Genomic DNA, 23267 nt, shown 5'->3' on the forward strand with positions numbered 1-23267 from the left:
AGACTGTTGGGAACGGAAAACCTATGTGGGATGATGACGATATGGCAGACACACATAGACTTATACACACACACATTTCTCTCACAGAGGATGCCAATTATTGACTTGACATGTTGGAATCTGTCCATGGTGCTGAAATGACTCGCCTGAGGATTTAACTCTTTCCTGTGGACTGCATCAAAACTTAATAACAGAACGTCACACAGTGGAGACCTGCTAACAACCATTTCACAAACAGAAGCTATTTTAAGATACCAAAACAATGCCTTCCCTATTTACACTTAATAGATACACCATTGAGTACAACAGACCTGAGCTCATTTGTGAATGTAATGTTCATTATAAAAGATACCATATGGATAAAAAACACTTCATTAAGGTATTTTCTTTAAAGTTGTAGTGTAATAATAACAAAGCTGACTTATGGCCTAAAGGAATTTGAATGTAAAAAAAAACAAACAGATTACCATTAAATCACTGTTGTAATTTCCGCTTTAAGTTCCTATACATGTTTTCTATATAATTGGAAATTATTGATTTTCCGCCTGTTCTAGGCCACTCAAATTATGTATGTGTGATTAGAGATGCGGTTGCGTCACCGGCTTGGTAGCTGGCACAGATGCAGAGTCAAGATGGATGCAACAAACATTTACTTTAGATTTTCAGAATAAAAGTAATGTTAAATAAAAAGGGGTGATTTAAATTAAATGATTCGGTTACATACCATGAGACATGTTGTGCAGCTAGAAAATGTAATACAGGGATGCATTGATTTTAGAAATAAAAATAAGGACAGGAGACCCAGTCAGCTTTAAAATCACTTGGAATCATACCAATCATACCAATCATACCAATCATACCACACTTTAAACGGAAATAGTGGCACTATGCACTGTATTGATGGACTTTAACAGGAACTACTAACAATTAATTGATTTTTATTATACCATTACAAGTAGGTTATAAAAGTCAAGGAACTTTATTCTATAACAATACTGTTAATAGTTATTTCCCTATAGGATTTAGGTCTAAAACAAGTATAGCATGCTTTTAGGACAGTATGTACACAGTTGTCAATTTAAAGACATTTGCGTAAAAACATGTTCCTATTTATGGAATTTAATTGCAAGAAAAGTGTTTTTTTTTTCCTTCAGTTCCAAATATAAAGCTTATTTTATATCCCTAATTATACGGTTTTTTTATGCAGGATAATGTTGCATAATGACATTACAAAGTAAAAGGCTATTTACATGAAACTATTAATGTGGAAATAAGACCGGAAGTCAGTGTTAATCTTGTTCAGCTTGTAGCATGCGCGCTCGGATCAGATACCGATCAGCATTTGGCAGGACAGCCGAGCCTGAGCCTGGCTTTGGCGCTCCTCATGTGCGGATGTGCCGACTTGCGCTGACGTCTTGAAAGGTGTCATTTCACCAGAGTTATGCCAACCACTCTGACATATATAAGGACATTGTCTGATTCTTTTTTAGGGGAATAACTTGCATGTTTACAGCTTTGAACATGTTTTCAGCTGCCTCTGGGACTTGAACGGCTGCGTACAGGAGCACCGCGCAGCGTTACCTGAAGTGAAGCTGCAGGATGAGACGAGGGGAGGAGGACTTGGACATCACGTTACCGTTTGTGCCGACGGCGTGATTTACAGTTTTCCACCATGGAGGAGAAGTTCAATAGACTCATCTTCATTCCCATTGCGGCGGTGCTTTTCTTAATGATTGGCTACCAGTATGTGTGCCCGTCCGACAGCAACACCTGCTACTTTAGAAGTGACGAAAAGGGGCTTTTTCAGCGCTATTCATCCGGGTTTGAGTTAGTTTACACAGAGCCGGAGGCGGACGAGGACCTTCCCTCCAAAATCACATCCAAATTTAACTTCACAGAGCGGGACCTGGACCGGCATATCGACTTCAACATCCGCGGAGACGATGTGATGGTGTTCCTGCATATCCAGAAGACCGGCGGGACGACGTTTGGGCGGCACCTGGTGAAGAACATCCAGCTGGAGCAGCCGTGTGACTGCATGCCCGGCCAGAGGAAATGCACCTGTCACCGACCGGGGAAAGCGGAGTCGTGGCTCTTCTCCAGGTTCTCCACGGGCTGGAGTTGCGGGTTGCATGCGGACTGGACAGAGCTCACCAGCTGTGTGCCGGTGGTGATGAACAAGAGGGACAAGAAGAATGCCCAAAAGAGCAAAAGGTGAGGTGTGACCTGCAGGACAGGTGTAGTCAAAGAGTAGGCACCCACTCAATCATTTGTGTTCTGACAATATGATATAATATAACAAGGACCATTTTTCATTTGATCACCCAATACAGTCATTCTTTAATTCCCTGGTGCATTAATTTGCTTCCTCCTTGTTTATTTTGCTGTAGTTGTAATGGTTCGTACTAACTCATTAACTGATTTCACTCATTCACTCATCACTGACTGACTTACTCAATCACACCTTAACTCACTGCCTCAACTCACTTGTTCACTAACGCTTGTATTTACACACTCACTTGTTCTCTCACTAACTCAGAGTTTTTGCCGTCCCCTTCACTCACTCACTCACTCAGCTTTTCAATCACTCATTCACACAATCGCTCATTTATTCACTCAGATAATTCTTCAGTCGAATATCGACTATTCCCCTCACTCACTTACTCTTCATTGGCTCACTTCATTAATACCCTCCTTTGTGCACGCTATTCACTTTTTCACTCTCTCATTTCACTCACTCACTCAGCCACAGCTCATTTGCATTCACTTGTTCATATTCTGAGTCACCAACCAAGCAAATTACAAAGTACAGAGCTAATCTAATTGTTAATCAATCTTACAAGCCTTATGTAAAACACATGTTAATGAAAAATCCTTTTAGATATTTCATTATCAGTCATATTTTAAGGGAAAACGTCTTTCTCAGTTTCACCTCATCATAAATTGAATAACTGTAGGTTTTGGACTGTTTGATGAAGCGATGTGAGGAGGACACATTGGGCATTTTTCTGTGCTTTTCTGACATCTGTTCTCTTTCCAGCGTTTGCTCAGTTGGCTCGATCGTGAAAATAATTATAACAGACATTTCACGAGCCTACAACAGGTGGTTAGTTTTGTCATTAGGTTTGCTTACCGAGAGGCACTTAGCCAAAGGTAAGAGGCTTTTAGAACAATGTAGGTTGTGACACCAATTTCTCCCTGGCATTCAATTACCTCTAGGTCTGGTCACGCCAAGCATATGTGCCCTTATTGGCATGTAACGTGGTGCTGTTAAAGCTGCTGTGTTAACAATCACCCCACCAGCAGCTGTGTCTGCCAGCACATTGAGATCCGGACTGCATCCGCGTCTGAGGCTCTGTTTCAATTGTCTGTAATTACAGAACAAAGCTTAAGGGAGTAAATCACTTAAGAAGGCCAGGGTCTTCTGAGGTGTGCCGCCTGCGTGTTGAAGCCAATTTACCTTACAAAATTGGTTCAGAGAGCAAATCTCCATATGTTACCGAGAGCGTTAAAGGGGGTCGACAAGGACGGGGGAGCGCCTCAAAGAATCCTTCCAATCCATTAACTGTCCTCTGTGGCAGCCATCAGACTTCATTTAATGCTTTTAAATAATTTTGATGTGATGCCTCCGAGCCAGATCAGCACTGTGAGTGAATCAACAACACTCCAGTCAACACTTGTCAGCTCAATATAATAGTCAGTGGAAACTCAGCACTCATTAACGTTGGCACTTTGCTGTGTTCAAGACTGACTGCACACATAATTTGGCTTAAAATGTTTTTCAAAGTTTGAACAAAATCTGTGCTATGCAGCAATTTCCTGCTGCTAAGTGTCAATTTTTACTAATTATTTTGACAGGAAAGCAATGATTCCCACAAAAAGCACTAATGAGTGGTGAATGGACTCTTGTGGGTGTTGACTTACAGAAAGATTTTTATTACAAACCAGGGAATATCCCTTATAATATGATACTGCACTGAGCAATCTTGAGAAGTGCTCACGGTAAATGTGATACCTCATTAATCCCTGCAGGGAAATACTCTCTGTACCCCCCACCCCGCAGGAAGGTCAGAGGTCATAGACGATCCTTAGCAGCTTTACGGGATTCAATGTCTTTCTCAAGGGCACTGCTGTCTGTAAAGGAAGTCATTATAGGGTAATAATGCACATATTCTTTATATGAAGGTATTGATTTTGTCCTTCATGATCTATTGTCTTCTCATGAGAAATGCTCTGATACAATATGTGTATTCAACAACTGCACATGCTAAACTTGTGCAGTAAAGAAATACACATTATTGAAAAGTTGTAGGCTATACTACAACCCTATGTGGATATGAATATCTGGCCTAAAAATAAGCTAAGCTAGTTTTCTGTATATTGGCTAAAGGATGTATTGTTGAAGAAACTAGTCGTTTTTAATTCAACTTATTTACCTTCTGTTTGAAATGGTTAAAATGACTTTTTCTTAAAATGTATTTAAAAATATATAGTTTTAAAACGTGTTATCAGAAAACTTTTAGAGTTGTCATTTTGGTAGCTTTAACCAACATTACAGTCTAAGCTAGCAGTCTGCTGTTATTATTTACGTCTCCTAAACTGTAGTTATGTGTGGCAGCCAAAATACATTGAATTGCTGTTTAGGCCAAAGGAATGATTTGTTATTATTGAAATCTATTTAGATCTAATTATTTCAACTTAACAGCTTCAAATGTGTAATCATAAAACAAGTGTGTGTGGACATTTTGCTAGCTTCAACTAATGTTACACTCCGACTTTTTTGTTTTGCTAGCTTAAGCTAACTTGACACTCTAGGCTAATAGTGTGCTGTTGTTGTTTCTGATAAGGCCACAGCAGAAATATACAATTAATTAAACTTTAAATCAATAAATAAAAACGTTAAAATGTTTGACCTGAAACTCTGGGAGATAACAATTTTGAAGCTTTAATTTCGGTACAATTCAAACCAAGCAGTGTACTGTGGTCGTTCATCACTCTAAAACATTTATTTCAAGTGGGAAACATAATATGTGCTCTACTTCTAATGCCTTGAATATTACAAGATTTATAAATGCCATCTTGTGCAGCTGTCAACTATGATCGGAGGCAGAATTTATACATATATTTCAGAAGAAGGTATACAATTCTAAGCCAAATTCACCATGACTCATAACTCAATCTCTACCTGTGAAATTCTGAGTCACAACTTGCTTAACAGCCTGTCACATAAAGTTCTCATCTCTCTGGGATAATGCCTGCTCCATGCTCTGTCCACACTGTGATTGATAAATATATATATATATATGTATATATATAGTATATATTGGGGAACCATTACACTCTACCCTTTGACCTGGAAATATACAAACTATTAAGTGAAGCCCTCCTGTCATTTTCGATTAAAACTGCAAAATAAAGACTACTCAGAGCGTCTTGACTCGATGATGTGTTGCCACGAGGTTTCATGTTGCAGTTTTATCAGATCTGAAAGGCTCTTGTCCTGTCACTTTGGGGGATGTAGCTCTTCTATGATGGACGGTGACGCACACAGTGATGGCAGCACAGGGAGTTGAACTGAGTTGGTGCATGTGCGGGTCGTGTGTGTGTGTGTGTGTGTGTGTGTGTGTGTGTGTGTGTGTGTGTGTGTGTGTGTGCTGCTCAGCTTAATACAATACTTAATTCTGCTCCATTCAGTCAGACCACTCTACTTTGGATTTGCTTGTCATTCAGCTTTGATCCCTCTTGTTTCTAGGAGAAGTTAAGAGAGGTTAAAGAGAATTATCGATGTACTTTTACTCCAACTTGAAGTTTAGACATAACCACTGTGAGTATTTTCTTAAAGCCTGAACCATTTCATGTGCTTATGAAATACTCTAGTACTTATACCTAGTGTGATTTGAAAAGACAAATCAGCACATTGGTATCGAGCGATGACTATCGTCTTATACAAGTCACATATAGCACAGGGAATGCAGACAGTCAGGGATCAAACATCATGGGAACGAATGACGCCCACACCTATCTTTAGGCTGCATCCTGCATGATGTGATGTAGTTTGCAGAGTCTTATCTCAGCCCTCAGACTCTTCACCGGTTTATTTAACTCTGGAGCACAATTTATAAGTTGCAGCGCTCCTAGAAATCCTTATTCTACTTTACTGCATTTCAGGGAAATAGGTAAATGTCTGCACCTCACTTTCCTATGGCTTATTTTCAGATGTTGATTCATTTTAAAGCTTCTGTGAGGAACTTGAATGTTATGACAATTTTGGGCAAAGAGTGGCAATTTATCTCTTTGCTGATCTTATCCCGTACAAGTTGGGCCGGGCTCTGATTTATTTCTTTATTTAATTTAGAACACCAATAACCTCCATTTTCTGACCCTCAGCTGGGGTCAAAAGTCAAATATTTGTAAGTTTCTTATCATCTTTACACTTTATAACGCTACAGCTGTGTCCCCTGACACTAATGTTTTCTACTTCTTTTGTCATGTAATGGCGGCTAGCAAACAGCTTTCAGATGTACTACAGCCACCGTCTGGCTGTAGTACCACCTCACTTCTATACCTAATGAAAAAAATACTATTTTGCAACATCAGCTGCATATAGTCATGATGGTTCTGAATAAAGAAGCGTCTGCCTGCTGTGACCTTGAAGTCACCTCTCTCCTACACAATTTACAGGTGTTAAAACACAAGATACATGAACAAATGAAGATTACAAGACTTGTAATGTAATAACTGCAAATGTTCCATATTTTCAAATATAATTTTAGTATTCTTTTAGTATTTAGGATTTTATTTGAATGGCATATGAAAAGTTAAAAGTGCAGAACAATCTACAAAGGGAAATTGAGAGAATTTATTGGGCTCTTTTTTTTAGAGCGGACTGGTTGTCATTCATCAGGAGAAGATAATGAGATTTGTAATTCATCTCATGTAGGGTTTTCCTTATGTTTGCTCCTTCCTTTATCCATTCACCCCTGACTTAACACAAGCCTCACAAGCTGCATTAACCTGCATCCTTCCATCCGCCCTCCTTATGTTTGGTAATTTCCTCCCTCACTCACAAACTTCAGTGAATAATACGTGGAAGGTCAAAGTAGTTGTTGATAGGTGCACTGCTGGTCAGAGGCTCCCGCGGGGCTGTGCTCCCAGCGTGGGGCTACAGCATTCACATCGCAGCGGGCTGTAAAAATCCTGTAAGGCCAGACGCCAAACACACTTGAATTGCCGGACCGCCCCATTTGTCCTCGGCAGGCCGCCTCACACTGAGCAGTCAGAGAGTGTAACCTTATTACTGACCTCATTATTTCAGATTAGTGCAGAGAATGCAGTCTTGGCCAAAACACAGATCCGCCTGAGTCTAATTAGCCCAGTTCATTTTGAACCAAGTTAGGTGGTTTTAGCTATTAATTTGGCACAAAGAACCTATTATGATGATGATAATGACACTATGGACTTTAAAATATGCAAAAATATGCAGGAAGTTGACAAGATTTTGTCAAACTGGAAGGAAAACTATGGTGGAAAAGATGATTGGCCCAAGGGGGAAAAGGTGATTTGCAGTTTCCTCTTGTTGAACCATGTTTTTCTTAAATACTTAATAGACTATGTGTTGAAAACACATCTGGTTCCAAGTTTTTGACATTAATCTCCCCTTAGAGATACTCTAAGTCAGTTTAAATCCTCAGCCAAAGAGAGCAGAGCGATATCAGAGAGGGATGTATATTGTTGAGAAAATGTGTTTGGGGTGTGAAGCAGAGAGTATTTCTTAAATGCTTTAGGCGTAATACTGCCCTTTTACTGTCAACGCTGCTTTTGACTGTACTGTCACTCTCCAAGCTTACACATCAAGTTATTTCAGGCTGCTGACAACCACACATTGTTGTAAAAAAAAAAAAAAAAACTCAACGTGACAAGAACGTGGATTGTCAAAAATATGTGACCTTCAGTGGCCGGCAATCATTCAAACTGTTCCCAGCGGATGTGTTCTGACTTAAAGGGAGACTTTAAAGGTAGAAAATAGCACATTCTTGCCCATGCTAATTAAAAAATGGATTGTTGAACAGTGAATTACAACCTTGTTCAATTCAAAACACTCACAAGTTTTTCTAAAGAAGCTTTACTTGATCTAGATTGGACCATGTAGTGGATACATGTTAGATTATGTTTGCAAAAGTTAGATTACTAGAAGAATCAAGTTAGTTCACCCCCTTCATGAGTTACCTTCTTCCATTAAACATAAGCTTTACCAGTGAATTCTTTCATCTACTTGCCACCTTGGCTGGTGAGTCAAAAAGTTAATTTTGGACCCTGTTGGTGTTGGATTCTGTACATTTTACATTCAGCACTGTTCAGGAGACAGTTTGAAGTCCTGATTCGTCACCTCTCGTGGGTGGACAAGTATGCATACAGTACCTGACACCAGAGTTTTATTTTTGGCAGCAGGTGAATGTACAGGTCCTTTGGGAGATCCTATGCAGCAGCCTGATTGTGTGATGTAGGATGATAAGGTATGGAAATCTCTTCAAGTAGTTTGTGTTTTAGCCAAGCCTTCTACCTCTGTAAAGTAGAAGGAGGTAGTGACATCCAGTGTTTGGTGTCGGTGTAGACATAACATTTGTTGGACATTTTTTCCCAGTATCTGCTTTGACAGTATCACGGTAAACATGACCTTGATCATACATGTCACTGCAGAAAGATGATAATGTTAGCAGTAAGGCAGAACAGAGCGCTGAGTGACATCTGAACTCCCAGCGGTAGGAGGAAAAAGGGGAATTTGTAGTTTTAGAAAATGTTAATGTACATTTCATTAATTAATTCATGTGCTATTGGTTACATAGATCCTGTAAAAGGAGTTTTATCTTCAAAGTCATTCGCTTTATCTTTAGATTTACAGTATTAGTGTATTCCAATGTAAATGTAAAGCTAATGAATACAACTGATAGCTTGACATTCAGGGGGACATCTATGTGTTTATTAGTTTTCGGTAAAGAGTTCTCAAATACCATTGGTATTAAGTGATGAATGATGGACTTTAACTCCTGTAAGGAGTTTTTATCTGGTCATGAAACAGACTGAAATTGATGCTGAAGCCTCTTTATGACTTACAAAAGCAAACATGACCATCACAAGGTTGATTACCATAAAATCCAAAATATAAGCCACAGCAGTATACAAGACGCAGTCTGTTTTTAGTGGGCTCCCTGGGGTATTAAGGTACAAACCGTATCTTTGTTTCTTGATTTCCAATTAGTATGTACTTTATAAATCCCAGAGGGGAAATTCAGGTGTACACTCTGTTATTCACACACATACCAGTACATGCTCAAACAGGACATGCATTTAAGGAAAGGCGTCAGAGTGAGGGGGCTCCACACAGGGGGATGAAGTGGCATCTCTCCAGCATCAACCTTGAACTGTCAACCCTCGGGCTCACAAACTGAGTCTCTACAGACTGAGCTAATGGCCGAAATTCAAGTTTTCAGATGAAAAATAGAGTGAGTGCGCCTATACACCGGATTTTAAGGTATTTCTTTATAGTACATTTAGTCAGGGCCTAGTCTACTATCCTTGTACTTATATTTGACAGTTTGTCAAACCATTTAATTTGAGTCCATAATTCAAATACTAATATTAAATTAAAGTAGGTTGTTTGTCAGTTTTGATGTACTTAGTTTTAATTTATTTTATTGACGTTGATGTCAGTTTTAAAATATTAATGTACATATACATCTTTGCTGACTACACATCTACCTTTCTTACCCCTAGATGTGCATAAGCATCATTTTATGAATGTCTTTTTAAAATGCAATATTCATTTAAAAAATGATCTGTTATCTTATCGGCTGTTATCGGTATCGACTCAAATAAATTCTTTTAGTACATCCCTAGTAAAATCAGCTTATTTTGGTGTCACTGGAGCTTTTTACGGTAACTTGGTCTTGGCAGGACACAGTAGCTCCCTGTGCTTTAAGCTTCTGCTAGATAGCATATAGATATTATCCTGGGAATTTTATGGAAAAACCAGACTAAAAGTTGAACACTCCAAGGTTTTTCTTTTCTTCATTTGGAGCCTTTTACTTTTTTCTACTAGCCATCGTGACATTTCTTGCCTTTTGAAGTGATACCCCTTTCCTCATTAACTTTAACTTTGCACAGGAAGTATGAACTGCTCTATAACTCCAGTGAGCAATTACACACCCTGTTACAATCATTTGCATACTGCTCTGCACTTTCCAAGATCTTTCTCTGGCTGGGATGGCAGATGAACAATTATCATGATTTTCTTTGTAAATACACCATTTATTATTCCACTTTTAGGGTTGACAGTCTCTTTGCATATCTGCTTTGTTCAGCTGAAAACTGATTCCTCTTTTTTTTTATGACACCTTTATTTAAAATCTGCATTTTAAACTTAAACCACAAACACATTGTAGTACACACAAAACAATGTCATTTTTTACATTAGTGTGAACACAACAATGAACTGATAATGGTTTCTGATACCATGTTATGCCTGCACTGGTAGATTTTATTGTTAGTGTTTACCACTATTGTTGACACATGTCTATGGTTGGGGGGGTTCTTTTGGGTAAATCACATTATCAATGTCTTATTTGTAATTACTACAGGGTCAATTTAATTCAAATTCAAAGTTAGGAAATCACTATCTAAATTTTTCCCACATTTACATTTGTTCCTTTTTTACGAGTTTATTATTATTAGTACTAATGGTGGTTGTGGTTAACTTCAACCCTGGCCTTTTTATCCTGTTTTTTCTTTTTTTGCTACTTAATTTGCCACTTGAATTCCTGCGAAATATCCTCACTTATTTTACTCTTTTATTATGCATGGTAGTCATAATGACCAAAAAATACTGTACGCCTTAAAGGCCTTATTGCAATTGTTACAAAACATCTCATAATTATAAGTAAATATGGTAAAAATGTGCGGGAAATGTAATATTTTGATACTTTTCTGTTAGTGTGTGAGAATAAAATTAAAGATTATCTGATCACTTTAAGGGAATATTGGACTTCAAAGCTCAAAAAAGATTATTTTTTAATTGGCAGAAATAACTTTCGAATGATCAGCATCCATTGCATGTTAAAGGTTATGTTTTTAATCACCTTTCAGAGATGTGCTGCTGGAAAATGCTCTAACATTAAGTGAGAACACTGAATGAGACAACAAGGCATCCTATTTGGAGTCAATTATGAACTCCTCATTTATACATGTGTAGTAAATGAATTGTGAGCTATACAGCTTGTTCAAACAGAACATTGTTGTGTTGTTTCTGTCAAATCATCTCCCTGAGTGCACGCCCTTCATGACAGTTAGCAGTGTCTAGTATTCTTGTGAGAAATGTGAGATTTTCAGAGGATCTATGTAATCTCTACACTCCTTAGGGGGATTAGGGGCAGCCGAAGACAGGTTTTATTATACCAGGAAGGAGGAAGGAGGGGGGGTTTAATCTAGAAGTCCAGATTTATTCAGAAACCTGTCGACGGGATTCCTTTTGATAAAACATTGTGAAAGGAGGGAAAACATCACCGAGGCTGCACAGAACATTATTAGTGGCTTTCCATCAAACATTAAACTCTTCAATTTAATGGGAATTGTATCAGCTGCAACAACATCTTGTTCTTTTTAATGCAAGCATTATGTTTTTGCCTGAACATGCTTAACCTAAAATATCAAAACTTTCTGTGATTTTCCAGAGTAGTAATTAAAGTTAGGACTCAACCTGTTAAACCCTCAAGGCTTTGCAGGAAAAACATAAAGCAGTGTTTGTACCAGGCAGCCTTCACATATCTCTAAAAAGTGTCTTTCCTTTCAGAAATTCTTTCGTACTTTGTGTGGGTAGAAGTGACCTTTGCAGAGTACAGTCTTCCATTTATCCTTCCCATATCTACATGGACCTCGAAGACGGGCTGACACCTCACAAAGCTGCAAAGATTAAGATGTCAAGCAAAGGTTAAGGCTAAGACGCTAAAGCTACTAAAGCTGCACACGGCAGGTTGTTGTGTGCGTGGATGTCCTCAACACTATGCCTGTCGTGGGTGTATTTAAAGACTCACTGAACTCTGAAAAATGTAGCCACCTGAAATGCAACCATATACAGATTGTGCAGCCATGTTGTTTTATTGTTTAACCCTGAAATGCTGTGCTTAGTTTTGGTTTGTTTAAGTGTATGTAAGATGCAGCTTCTCACATAGTCTATCACCTAGTTTTCAGCTAAACCACATCTTCACACCCTCGCCTGCCCGGACAACTCGTCTTTCTGGAAGTGTTCTCGGCTCCCTCTTCTTCGCGCCAGTATCCCTGGGGCTTTTCCTTTATCGCCTAAAATAGCATCTCATATCTGCGACCGATGAAGATCACCGTGTGGCACCAAGTCTCCTTGCTCATCATTTCTCTCCTCACACCCCCTCTCTCAATCTGTACCTCTGTATGATTTATGAAGCAATGTAAGCTGCCGATATTCCCTACAACTGGGTTATGTTTTAAAGGGGAGCAGGGCACCATTGACAGGTCATTTAATGCTGAAAGAGTGTGTTGTGGTGTAGTTTTTAATGTGTGTGTATGTGCGCCCGCTTGTTGGATAGTGATCCCGCCCTGCACAGATGGGGATGGGGATCATCTTGCCTGTAATTGGCAGACAAAGATTGAATTAGTACAAGAGAGAGAATCAGATGAGTGGAAATGGATCTCGCTTGACCCCGTGGTCTGGATAGTGATGTGATGAGTGTTCACTCTGTGTCTTTGCAACTGAGCAGCTACACTCGGTCATCTTGATAACGTCCCCTTTAACATGCAGCCCGGCTGTTGCTGAATTTGCTCCCTCTGACATTCATCTTTTAATTCTCTTTTTGAGTCTCATTTAGCTTTCTTTAATTTTTTTTTCTAGGAATTGTGCCTTGCTGCTGTAATTCTTCCCATTTCTTACTCCCATGCCTCAGTGGTCACCCATTCACCCACTGTCAAACTGGCAAAGCTGAGAATTAGGCCAGCATTTTATTTTCTTTGTCAAATGAAGTGTTATCCACAAAATTGGAAAAAAAAAAATTTGGTCTAAAGGTTTCTTTGCTAAGACGCTCATTAAACACTTCTCCTTTCACTGCTAACATGGCCATTTCAAGTAAAGATCTGTTTATATTTTCGCTGTGTTGGTGTGGTTTGATTTGCTTTTATTGACTATGAAGTTGACTACAACAGCTATCAGATGAGAATGTAACATTAGCGAAGTCCACTCTTAACAAATGGTAAACAAAGACAAAAACAAGCAGACAGTGAGTAAACAAAAACATTAGAGCTACCGCGGTACAACCAAAGCAATCTGCTGAAAGATGCTAAAATGCTCCTTCCAACTGAGGAAATATGCAAAGTAGTATAGATTGTTGGTGGCCCACCACTAAAACCAGCCCCCTTTGACATTACACATGGTCATCTGAACCATTGTTTATGTGAGGAAAATGTTTAGTGTCTTTACAGTCAATAGGTTCATTTTGAACTATTAAGTATTGTATGTTTTACATTTGATCAGGTATAGGTTTAAATCACATTGTGAAAGAAACTAAATATGGATATTTGAAAGTTGGGACGGTTAATTATGAGTCATAAATCAGTTATCTTCTCTTTGGTGCCACTTGTGGTGATAACCAGGAATTGTTGTTTTTTTTGGACCTCAGTCTTACAGCGATCCAAACATCGTCTTTGTAAAAGCACTTTTGACGGTTTGCCTTCATCTGAACTTAAAGTTTCTAATGATTTGTTTTCAAAGACAGGCCTTGGTTTTGGAACTCTGTGTTTGGTCTTTGCGCTGACTTTTACCCAAAACTCAACCGTTATAAAAAAAGAAGACTGCAAATGTAAAGGCTTTTATCAGGCTGAATAACCAGTCAGCAAATGGGACATTAAATTAATTAGCAATCTTCAGGACTATAATTAAGGGATATTTTTTACTCTTATTTAATCTCAACTTGTCCTCTTAGATATTGGGGTTCATTCACTTCTATTTAATGAGACTCAGACTCCCAAACTTTTGTCAAAACTCATAACCGCCGAGGGGCATTTCAAACTTTTTTTTTATTCAGGAGATAAAATTAAACCATTAAAAAGAGAGCATGTGAATAGAGTCTGGTAAGACATAAGGGCAGAAAGTAATTCCCTCTTGGCAGCAGTGGAAGAGGGATCCCTTGTGGGTACAGAAACACCTCTAAAATGGATTTGATCCAACTGTGCGAGTTATCAACACCCTGCGTCAGTGTGAAATCGATGTGCAGTTCCTGTGCTTGTTTCCAGAGTCGCTTCTTCTCCCAACTCGGTTGATTGAAATGGCGTCTAAAGCGATATTTTGTTGTATTATGAGGCAGTGAAACTATTCTTTAGAAATACATGCTTCAAGTTAAAGCAACATTTTTATAATTTCAGATAATAAAGAACTTTAGTTTTTTTGTTAGTCTAGGTACTTTCTGTATAGGCTGCATCTTCGACAGCATAAATAGGTTCCATCAAGGCTTTTATCATGAGATGACGTGTCCTTGATGCTAGTGAGTGAATTAACAAGGCAGATATCGATCTTTTTGCTGCGAGTTTCCTTTAGCTTTTCGATGTTGATTTAGAGAGTGAGAGAGAGACAATCAGAGAGAGACACTCAGAAAGAGGCCAATCAATAGTGTTTGCAGGTTTGCTGTGTAGAGAAAGGTGACAGGCAGCGAGAAGGGCATGAAAGAGGCGGTGGATTGATCTGCAGCAAAATGCGACAAGTTGATTTTTCTTAACCGTAAGAATGAGCACACACACACACACACACACACACACACACACACACACACACACACACACACACACACACACACACACACACACACACACACACACACACACACACATATGTGCGTGTTTTGAGAGACTGTCAATGTAAGAGTAGATTTAGAGTCTTGTACATACACTAAAATCTGTCAGTGTTTGACTTGATCAATCAGATATCTTAAAAGGACGAAAAATGTTCCCACTTTGTTCTGTTCAGGTCTGAGAGTATGGAAAGCCATTTAGCACATTAGCAAAGGGCTCAGGCATCTTTATGGAATAAACCAGAGCTGAGTGACAGATGATGTTTCAGAGAGATGGATGGTGTGGAAGAGTTGTTTTAGTTTAGAGAAGCCTTATCATTCAACACAATCACTGAAATGTGCAAAGATGGTGCGAGGATTTTATGCTTCCAATAAATCAAATTTCTTCCATGTTTTATAAAAGCATGTCTATTTGCAGTTCAGTGTCCACTTGAGGCTGGCTGCAGAAGCCACAGAGGTCACATACAAACCCCGAATTAAAATGCCTATTTTTACAGCCTGGTTAAAAAAAAAGATTTTGTGTGATTAGTTCATGTTTTTATTGGCACACACTCTACAGGGAGAGCTTTTTTATATAACACATCTGATTTGATTGTATGAAAGATAAGAGTTATGTATAATAAGTGATGTGACTGATACGACTGCAAGCGAGAATCATGGCTGCATCAGCTCTGTCTCTGTGCCTTGTGAGCATTGTATAGCATTTAGCGGCTAACAAGTTTGACGCAGGAAATGGTGGAGACCAAACCAAAGCTTAAAAGAGTTCATATTTTGAAGTATGTTCCTGGAGTGGATAGATATACAACTTAATACATTGCTAACATGTTGGATCATTATGTCCTACTGGGGAGGCCATCATTCTTTTTAACTGTAATTAATGTTGTAAAATACAAGAAGTGACGCTTTCTGCATAAGAAAACATCAGCCGCTCATCTGATGAGTAATTATTCCTGACCTTCATAATCTGACCCTGCCGTTGTCGTTGACACGGGTAAGAGGAGCACTTTGACATTTGCTGCTCTTTGTCAATAGGTCATGATGAAAGCACAGCTGCACAAAGGCCGGGTAGCATGGACATTTATTGATCCGGCTGTCTAGTGGTTAGCTGTACAGATAGATGATAGGCACAGGAGGAGGAAAAAGACTGAGCTCTTTTCCAGGAAGTAGAACAAAGGCCGCTTTGCGAGGCGATGGTGTGTGTTCATCCATCTCGGGCCGTCCGGGATCAACCCCAGCGTAGATGGCAGAGTAATTCACTTATCCTGCACTGTGGACGGCCATTATCTGTGGGTGGTGTGTTTGTCTGCGGGTGTGTTCTGCCATGATATCATCCTGACACACACTTAAGAATACATCACAGCTGGTTGATATCAGCCGTCTGGCAATAATGGCTAAATTGTTGACCTTCTTAGGCTCTTTGACTGCACATCCTCCAATTCATCAAATTTCAGAGTGAACTTGAAGCAATTGCTGTGCTGTAAATGCTCCACAGTGTAATTTTTTTTACACAAGTGTGTTACATTATTTAGCCTTTACCAAACATTCCCTATGTTTAGCCAACAAATAGAAATATTCCATTAATTCAGTTCCTCTGAAAACTTTGCACACACGTATTTTGTATCTATTCTGTGTGAAAAAAATAAAATCTAGGGCATTATGATCTTGGAAAAACTAAGTTTTCCTATAATGCACCTTTGGCATGGAAAATATTTGTAATATAAGTGCTCAAATTGAGTAGTTTAAGAGTATCATAAAGAATGTGGTGACAGAGGCATGTTGTTGTATTTCCTAGGTCATTTAAAAGCCAGTTGTAAATTGTTGTGATTTTCCCATGTTGTGTAATTAAATAGTTTTATGTGTTTTAGGGTTGTATAGGGCTGCAACCTTTTCCAGGTCTCTCTTCTAAAAGAGATTTTTAATGTCAGTGGGACTTTCTGGTCAAAATAGGGACGATGTGTAGATAAACCTGCTGAAATAAAACTAAAGCTTCTTACAACAGAGCTGAGCTAGAGGCAGGAAATCATGAAGAAGAAGTAGATGATGATGAGGAAATGTGTTTCAGGTGTGCAGTAGGTCAGTTCATGTGAAAAGGTGGCAGTACACTGAGGACAACTGCTGGACAGGGAGGGAAATGTTTTTTGAGGCGATCAACATGCTAGAAAACATGGCTTTATGTGTCAGTATATAAAAGTAACAGTGGTAGTATCTGTGTTTAGAGAAATATAGAAGATAAATAGATAATATCTCAGACAACAAAGATTCATTTCTGCCTGAACAATCACAAAATGACATCGCAGTAAAAAATATAAAATGTTAAGAGTTAAATGCAAATAAACACTGCAGACTAGAGCAATACTTTAAGTACAAATGAATTTAAAACATATGCATCAGTATAAAAGTGTATGTAAATAACACTGGAGTTAGTAGTTTTGTTCTGCATCACTACATCATGATTCAGTGATGCCTGAACAACGTTTTTTAATCGCCTGATAAGTTAGTGAGAATGAGCTTTTACTCTTTGTACTGTTAAATCACTTTAAGTGCCAGATTCTTTTATTTTATAGGAGGTAGGGTGTTAGTTTTTTCAGTTAAAGAGAGGGTAAAGGGTGTTAACATATCACTTTAGAATTGGCAAATTTGATCACACATCTACAGTGTGATAAACTCTGTATGTGAGTGCCTCTTAAACGTGCAGAAAAACTGACAAACGCATACATCTGATCAGTCCTGGGAATGGTGTGAAGTGTGTTTTGACACATTATCTCTGTTCATTTCTTCTCAAAAAAAAATATGACAGCCATTAGTTTGTCTTTGCGGTTCTGCTGTGCATGTTTAACGGCATGCTCAATCATAAAAAGTCTTTAACAGTTACAATAAGTTATACCCCCCCCCTTCTTATAATGGTCATAAAGTCTCTTAGTTGGTCCAAAAAAGGAAAGTAAACTATAAGATATACATCCTGATAATTTTTTTAGGCACTTGAGTGACTAGAATCCAAGCAAAAAACAAAAAAGAGAAAAATAAAGATCTTTCAGGGCGCTGGTGGTGCAGTGGTTAGTGCGCACGTCCCATGTACAGAGGCTATAGTCCTCCAAGCAGGTAGCCCAGGTTCGAATCTGTGGCTCCTTTCCCGCATGTCATTCCCCACTCTCTCTCTCTCCCTGATTTCTGACTCTATCCACTGTCCTATCTCTCCAATAAAGGCACAAAAAGCCCAAAAAGAAATCTTTAAAAAAATTACAATTTTTCGGTCTTTATTAAAAAAATAAGATACAAATCCTCCCACATCTTGTTTCATGCAGTAACTACAAGAGTCCAACCAAAAAAATGGAAAAAGGTGAACAAGAAGGCACACCGCTCCTCCACCCTGGTCTCTATTTGTTACTTAGAAACTTTACGTTTCTTATTGTGTTGTAGCAGAAGACGCTTTCATTGAACCTGTAGACAGGTTCTAGGTTTAAACAATGGATGGCCTTGCTCACGTAATTACACAGTCAGTCTAAAACTGTTTTGCACAAAGACATTCACAAAGAGATCCTATTTTGGGAGAGCATCCAGCTCCAGCATCAGCGTTCTGGGCCAAACTCAGTCCACAGAGACTCGCTCGTGAGCAGAGAAATCAGGTAACAGGTAGTAAAGGAAAGAAACATCAACAAGTAAAAGAGTATAAAGGGGAAACTAAACCATGTTTTATGGGCTTTAAAGGAGGAATTAGCAGAGCAGCGCTGCAGTAAAATGTCCTTGAATCTGATTCTTTATTTAGAGGTTGAATAAAATGCCCCTGGAAGGTAAACTGCAGCCCTGTGAAAGGAAATAAAATGTTCCGCTTTTCATTCAGACTTCATTTTTTTGTGTTTTTTCCGTGACACCGCAGGTCACGGTGATCTTTGCGCCCAAGATGAACGTTTTCAATTCCCCTTTTATCTCTTGTTTTCTTCCCTTTGAAAAACTTTTTTTTTCGAAAATGGCTGCTGAATTTCTCCTGGCGCTGACTCCTTGAGTCACCTTCGTGTTATGCCGGTCATCACTGAGCTCCATAGATAAGGGCTAAAAGCTGTTTGTCAGTTGAAAGCTTTTATTTTTTTTTGTGCCGCTGGGTTACAGAAATTTTTCAATGTGTCGTTCATGGCAGATCAGAGCGAGCCAGAAACAGAAAAGGTGGTAGAGATGAGGGAGAAAAAACTAATTACCAGAGGTAGGTAGGAGCAAATTAGTGATAAGAAGCAAAATAAATTCACATCTGTGGGTTATTAAATGCTATACATGCTTGGTTTGCATTGCATTCTTTGTCATTATTCTCCAACACCTCCTACCTCAGACACACTTGATGATGTTTTTCATTTCAACCCTAATCACACCAGCAGCGCTCTCCTTATACTTCCAGCGCCGCAGCATTTCTTCCGGCTCCTATTTCTGTTTTATCTGCAGCAGGAAATGAGAAATTTGATGTAGCCTTTAGTTTCATACTTCCTCACTGTGTTGAAAATGTAGCTCATGGTGTTTGGCACTGCACGCTATCTTAACTGAAGACGGTTTGCTGGTACAAAAAAAAAACATTAAATTTATATGCGGAGAGAAAAAAGTTGAAGGAGCGTTTGAGATGAACACAAATCTGTGGACTTGCTGTCTTTTCAAGCAAAAGTGTATAGAAAAAAAGTTAGCTAGCAGGTTTAGCTAAAGATGAGAGTACTCAAAGGGGGCACACATTTTCAACGGCTGAATGGATAATATCATTTAAAAACAATTGTTCCATATTCTAACAAATATGAACATTTGTTCCCTTTTTAAAATAACCGTCTCTTGGCCATAGCGTCATTTTTGGAATATGAACAAAAAAGTGATAATGATCAGTCAAAAGGAAAATGTAGATGGGCTATGTCTTTATCCCCAAGACATCAAACTGCTTCAGAACTACAGTGGAAAGTGAGTTCATGGATTTACTTATGAGGGAAAAAGCTGGTTTGATAATGGATTTGTTTCCTCCATGTTTTAAGATAAACTGTTAAATCTCGACTGGTTCTAGCTTCTTAAATGTAAGGATTTCATTATTTGCCTTCTCAGTAATGATATAAAGAATTTTGCTCTGAGCATGTTAGTTCAACGCAAGTTAGCATTTTGAAAAAGTGGTGACCTTTTTCAACTTCTTTGTTTCAGTACTTTTCTGTACAATGATCGATGAACTATTAGTTATGACCCAGAATTGCTCTAAGTTACAGTCCGAGCCTGTCCTTGAGCGACTGCATGCTCAACCCCTCATCTTATGCATCTCTTTTTCTGTCTACACAGGAACTTCTACTACATCACCATGCTACGCGACCCTGTGTCACGCTACCTCAGCGAGTGGAAACACGTGCAGCGTGGGGCCACTTGGAAAACTGCTCTACACATGTGTGACGGCCGGCCGCCCACTCAGGACGAGCTCCCCGCCTGCTACAGCGGCGAAGACTGGACAGGTGTGGCTCTGGCCGACTTCATGAGCTGCCCCTCTAACCTCGCCAACAACAGGCAGGTGCGTATGCTGGCTGACCTCAGCCTGGTGGGCTGCTACAACATGTCCTCTGTCAGCGAGCTGGAGAGAGGCCGTGTGCTGCTAGCTAGTGCCAAAGCCAACTTACGTAACATGGCTTTCTACGGCCTGACGGAGTTCCAGCGGAAGACGCAATACCTGTTTGAGCGGACGTTCGGCCTGCACTTCATCCGGGCCTTCACGCAGATCAACAGCACGCGGGCAGCCAGCGTGGGAATCAGCGAGAAGGTGCGGTGGCGAATCGAGGGGCTTAACGCACTTGATGTGGAGCTATACGAGTACGCAAAGGAGCTGTTCCTGCGGCGCTACCAGTACAACCGTCAAAAGCAGCACCAGGAGGAGCGCCTCAGGAGGTGGCAGGAGAGGCAGCACAGGCAGCGTATGCACAGGACCTATCTTGCTGCACTGTGGAGACTAGGAGGAGGAGGAGGAGGAGGGGAGGAGGCGGAGGAGGAGGTGAAGGTGCAAGAGGAGATAACCACGACAGAGGACTACAGCAGCCAGGTGGTGCGGTGGTGAGGAGAGCACAGGGACCAAAAAACACAAACACACTGAGTGATGGCTGGTTGATTCATCGTGCTTTACTCTCCTCCCTCCATCTCCTGCTGTCTCTGCTGTGAATCTGCCAAAACCTCCTGCCCTCATAGCCTCATAGCGCTTTGTCGGACTGCCGAACGGTGTCTTAATATTTATGATGGATGTATTTGTCATGGCAACATAAAACATTTTGTATTTGTTTTTTTCTTATGGCTATTTTTATGCACTGCAGTTGTGAATTTGTCTTTATTTATTCATTAGCAAGTGCTTTGAATGTTCTCAGAGCGGTGGAAATGTTTCTCAAATTTCGCTAATAATTAATAGAACTGAAAAAATAAGGCGAGTTTTAGTCTATTTTAAAAATGGTGGATGACTTGAAGGGTCCTCTGTGTCATGTTTGTGATCTAGCGCCGTGTTGATCAGTGAAATCTTGTAGTTATTCTGTGGTGTTTGGCTTCATAAGAATATCAAAGCACAAACTTGGCAATAGTCTGCAGTGTTTCTTTTTCTTTCAACTGAATAAGCTGAAACTTACAGAAACAATCAAGGCAATTTCTTGCAGGAAAACGTGTTCAATAAAAATATGCAGCACCCAGTGATGTAAATGTGTCCCTGGTACGCATGTGTACATGAACGTGATCTGCCTTGCTCCTTTTTTTCACAGCATGTTCTCACCATAAAAATCTGAAATCTCCAAGCCGTGTGCCAACTTCTTCCATACATGCACGCACATACAGACACACTGACGCACACTGATGAGGCTTTTCTTTTTTAAAGGGGGAGCTGCGGCCTGAAAGACAGCCTGTCAGAGCAGTTTTCAGCGCTCTTACATCACAGAGAGAGAACATTGGTATTTCCACCATTAGGGCATTGATCACAGGCTCTTCACTTCCAAATTGATCATTTAAAGTTCAATTGACCATGACGCTGGCGCTGCAGAAAATAGAAGAAAGCCAGCGGCTTGCTGAACACTCCCCCCCCTCCATAATCTGACAAACATACAGTTCTCAGCTCAACTGACGTTCAATTTGCACTCCAGAAAGAAAAACAATCTATTTCAACACCTTTCTGCAGACAGCAGGCCTTTGAGATGTTAGTTGCAGGAGTGATTGCTTTATATTAATATCCTGTGGCTGTAATAAGCACTTCCCGACCACACGGTGCAGACGTTTTGTTCATGAGGAGGAAGATGAGAATGAGGAGGAGATCAGTCAGGAGGCAGAAAAGGAAATGTCCACGGACCAAAATAGCCTCTCCATCCTCAGCTGCTGTCTCTATTCTACTTACAAAGCAGGTTACAGAGAAAGATTAGACTTATACAAGCCTCTGATAATGACACCATGTACACATGCACAAAGTGAAGTGACAAGATATCTTAAAACATGACATTGACACAGCTTAAAAGCATTTTAAGTTGTGATCCCAGCCATCAAGCATGGCAGCATAATGACAAATTGTATCCAGGATGAAGCAGTTTGCAGACAAATAATGTAAGAGCTTCCTTTATCTACGGAGGATGTTGACAGGTAGGATTTGTTCCGGGAGGTTGGATGAAGATAAATGAACGCTTGGTGCCTCTTTGTTCTCTCAGATTTGTCTTTGTAGTGAAACCTTTTTGTCCATTCATGTTCTGTTATGAAGTAAATGTTCTCTTAGAAAGCACTCACATGCAAACTCTTAAGTTAACTTTGTTGTCAGCTCTCTGTAGCATAGAAAGCAGTGTGTGTGTGTGTAGGCTTAAATAAATAGAGGAATGTGCCGCCTGCCTTGTTAGCTCATGGGTGAGGTGAATGCATCAGCACAAAGAGTGCTTGGATACAACCTGAGAGTCTTTCACAGATCAGTAGCTGCAGGAGGTGTTGTTGGCTGTAAAATCATTTTATCACACCGGTGGGGAGACAAATGCAGCAAAACATGATGATTGATACAGCCTCTTTTTGCTCTCAATTTAGACTGTCAGTGTGCGTTGACCTGGCCCCTCAGTGAGTCTGTGCGCCGAGGCTCAGCAGAAAGGAGACTTCAGTGTTGGAAAAATATGAGTGCGGTGAAAACAACATATAATGCATAAAATCAAACCAGAAATGGCAAATATGTAATATATGTCCTTATGTTGTTCAGCATTTGAATTACAAAATGAAGTGCATTAAAGTAATAAATACAAAAGTACACAGATTAGCTACAACTTCATTTTTGTGCCTATCTGCTGCAATATTTTAGACGTATCACAAAGTAGGCTTCAATTAATAAAAGGATAACCAGAGCTGATAGCGAGCTTGAGCTTCATTTAAAAATAATAATAATAATATATTGGTTTTTTATAGCGCTTTTCTAAGAACTCAAAGACG

The 23267-nt window shown here is 39.6% G+C and overlaps 1 protein-coding gene across 1 annotated transcript; it reads left to right on the forward strand.

The window, feature by feature from the left end:
* Positions 1 to 1328: 1328 nt before the first annotated feature.
* LOC109992379 (heparan-sulfate 6-O-sulfotransferase 3-B) lies at positions 1329 to 21619 on the forward strand. Its single transcript, XM_020644949.3, has 2 exons — positions 1329 to 2214; positions 20145 to 21619. The coding sequence occupies exons 1-2, from the start codon at positions 1673 to 1675 to the stop codon at positions 20902 to 20904; spliced, it is 1302 nt and encodes a 433-aa protein (XP_020500605.1). The 5' UTR covers positions 1329 to 1672; the 3' UTR covers positions 20905 to 21619.
* The last annotated feature ends 1648 nt before the right edge of the window (positions 21620 to 23267 follow it).

The sequence above is a fragment of the Labrus bergylta genome, chromosome 24 (genome assembly GCF_963930695.1).
Source record: "Labrus bergylta chromosome 24, fLabBer1.1, whole genome shotgun sequence".
Lineage (NCBI taxonomy): Eukaryota > Metazoa > Chordata > Actinopteri > Labriformes > Labridae > Labrus > Labrus bergylta.

Excerpts from the sequence above, each read along its gene's own strand:
- LOC109992379 (XM_020644949.3), top strand. The coding sequence starts at position 1,673 with ATGGAGGAGAAGTTCAATAGACTCATCTTCATTCCCATTGCGGCGGTG. Across the intron at positions 2,215-20,144 it reads AATGCCCAAAAGAGCAAAAG|GAACTTCTACTACATCACCA; the intron begins GTGAGGTGTGAC and ends CTGTCTACACAG.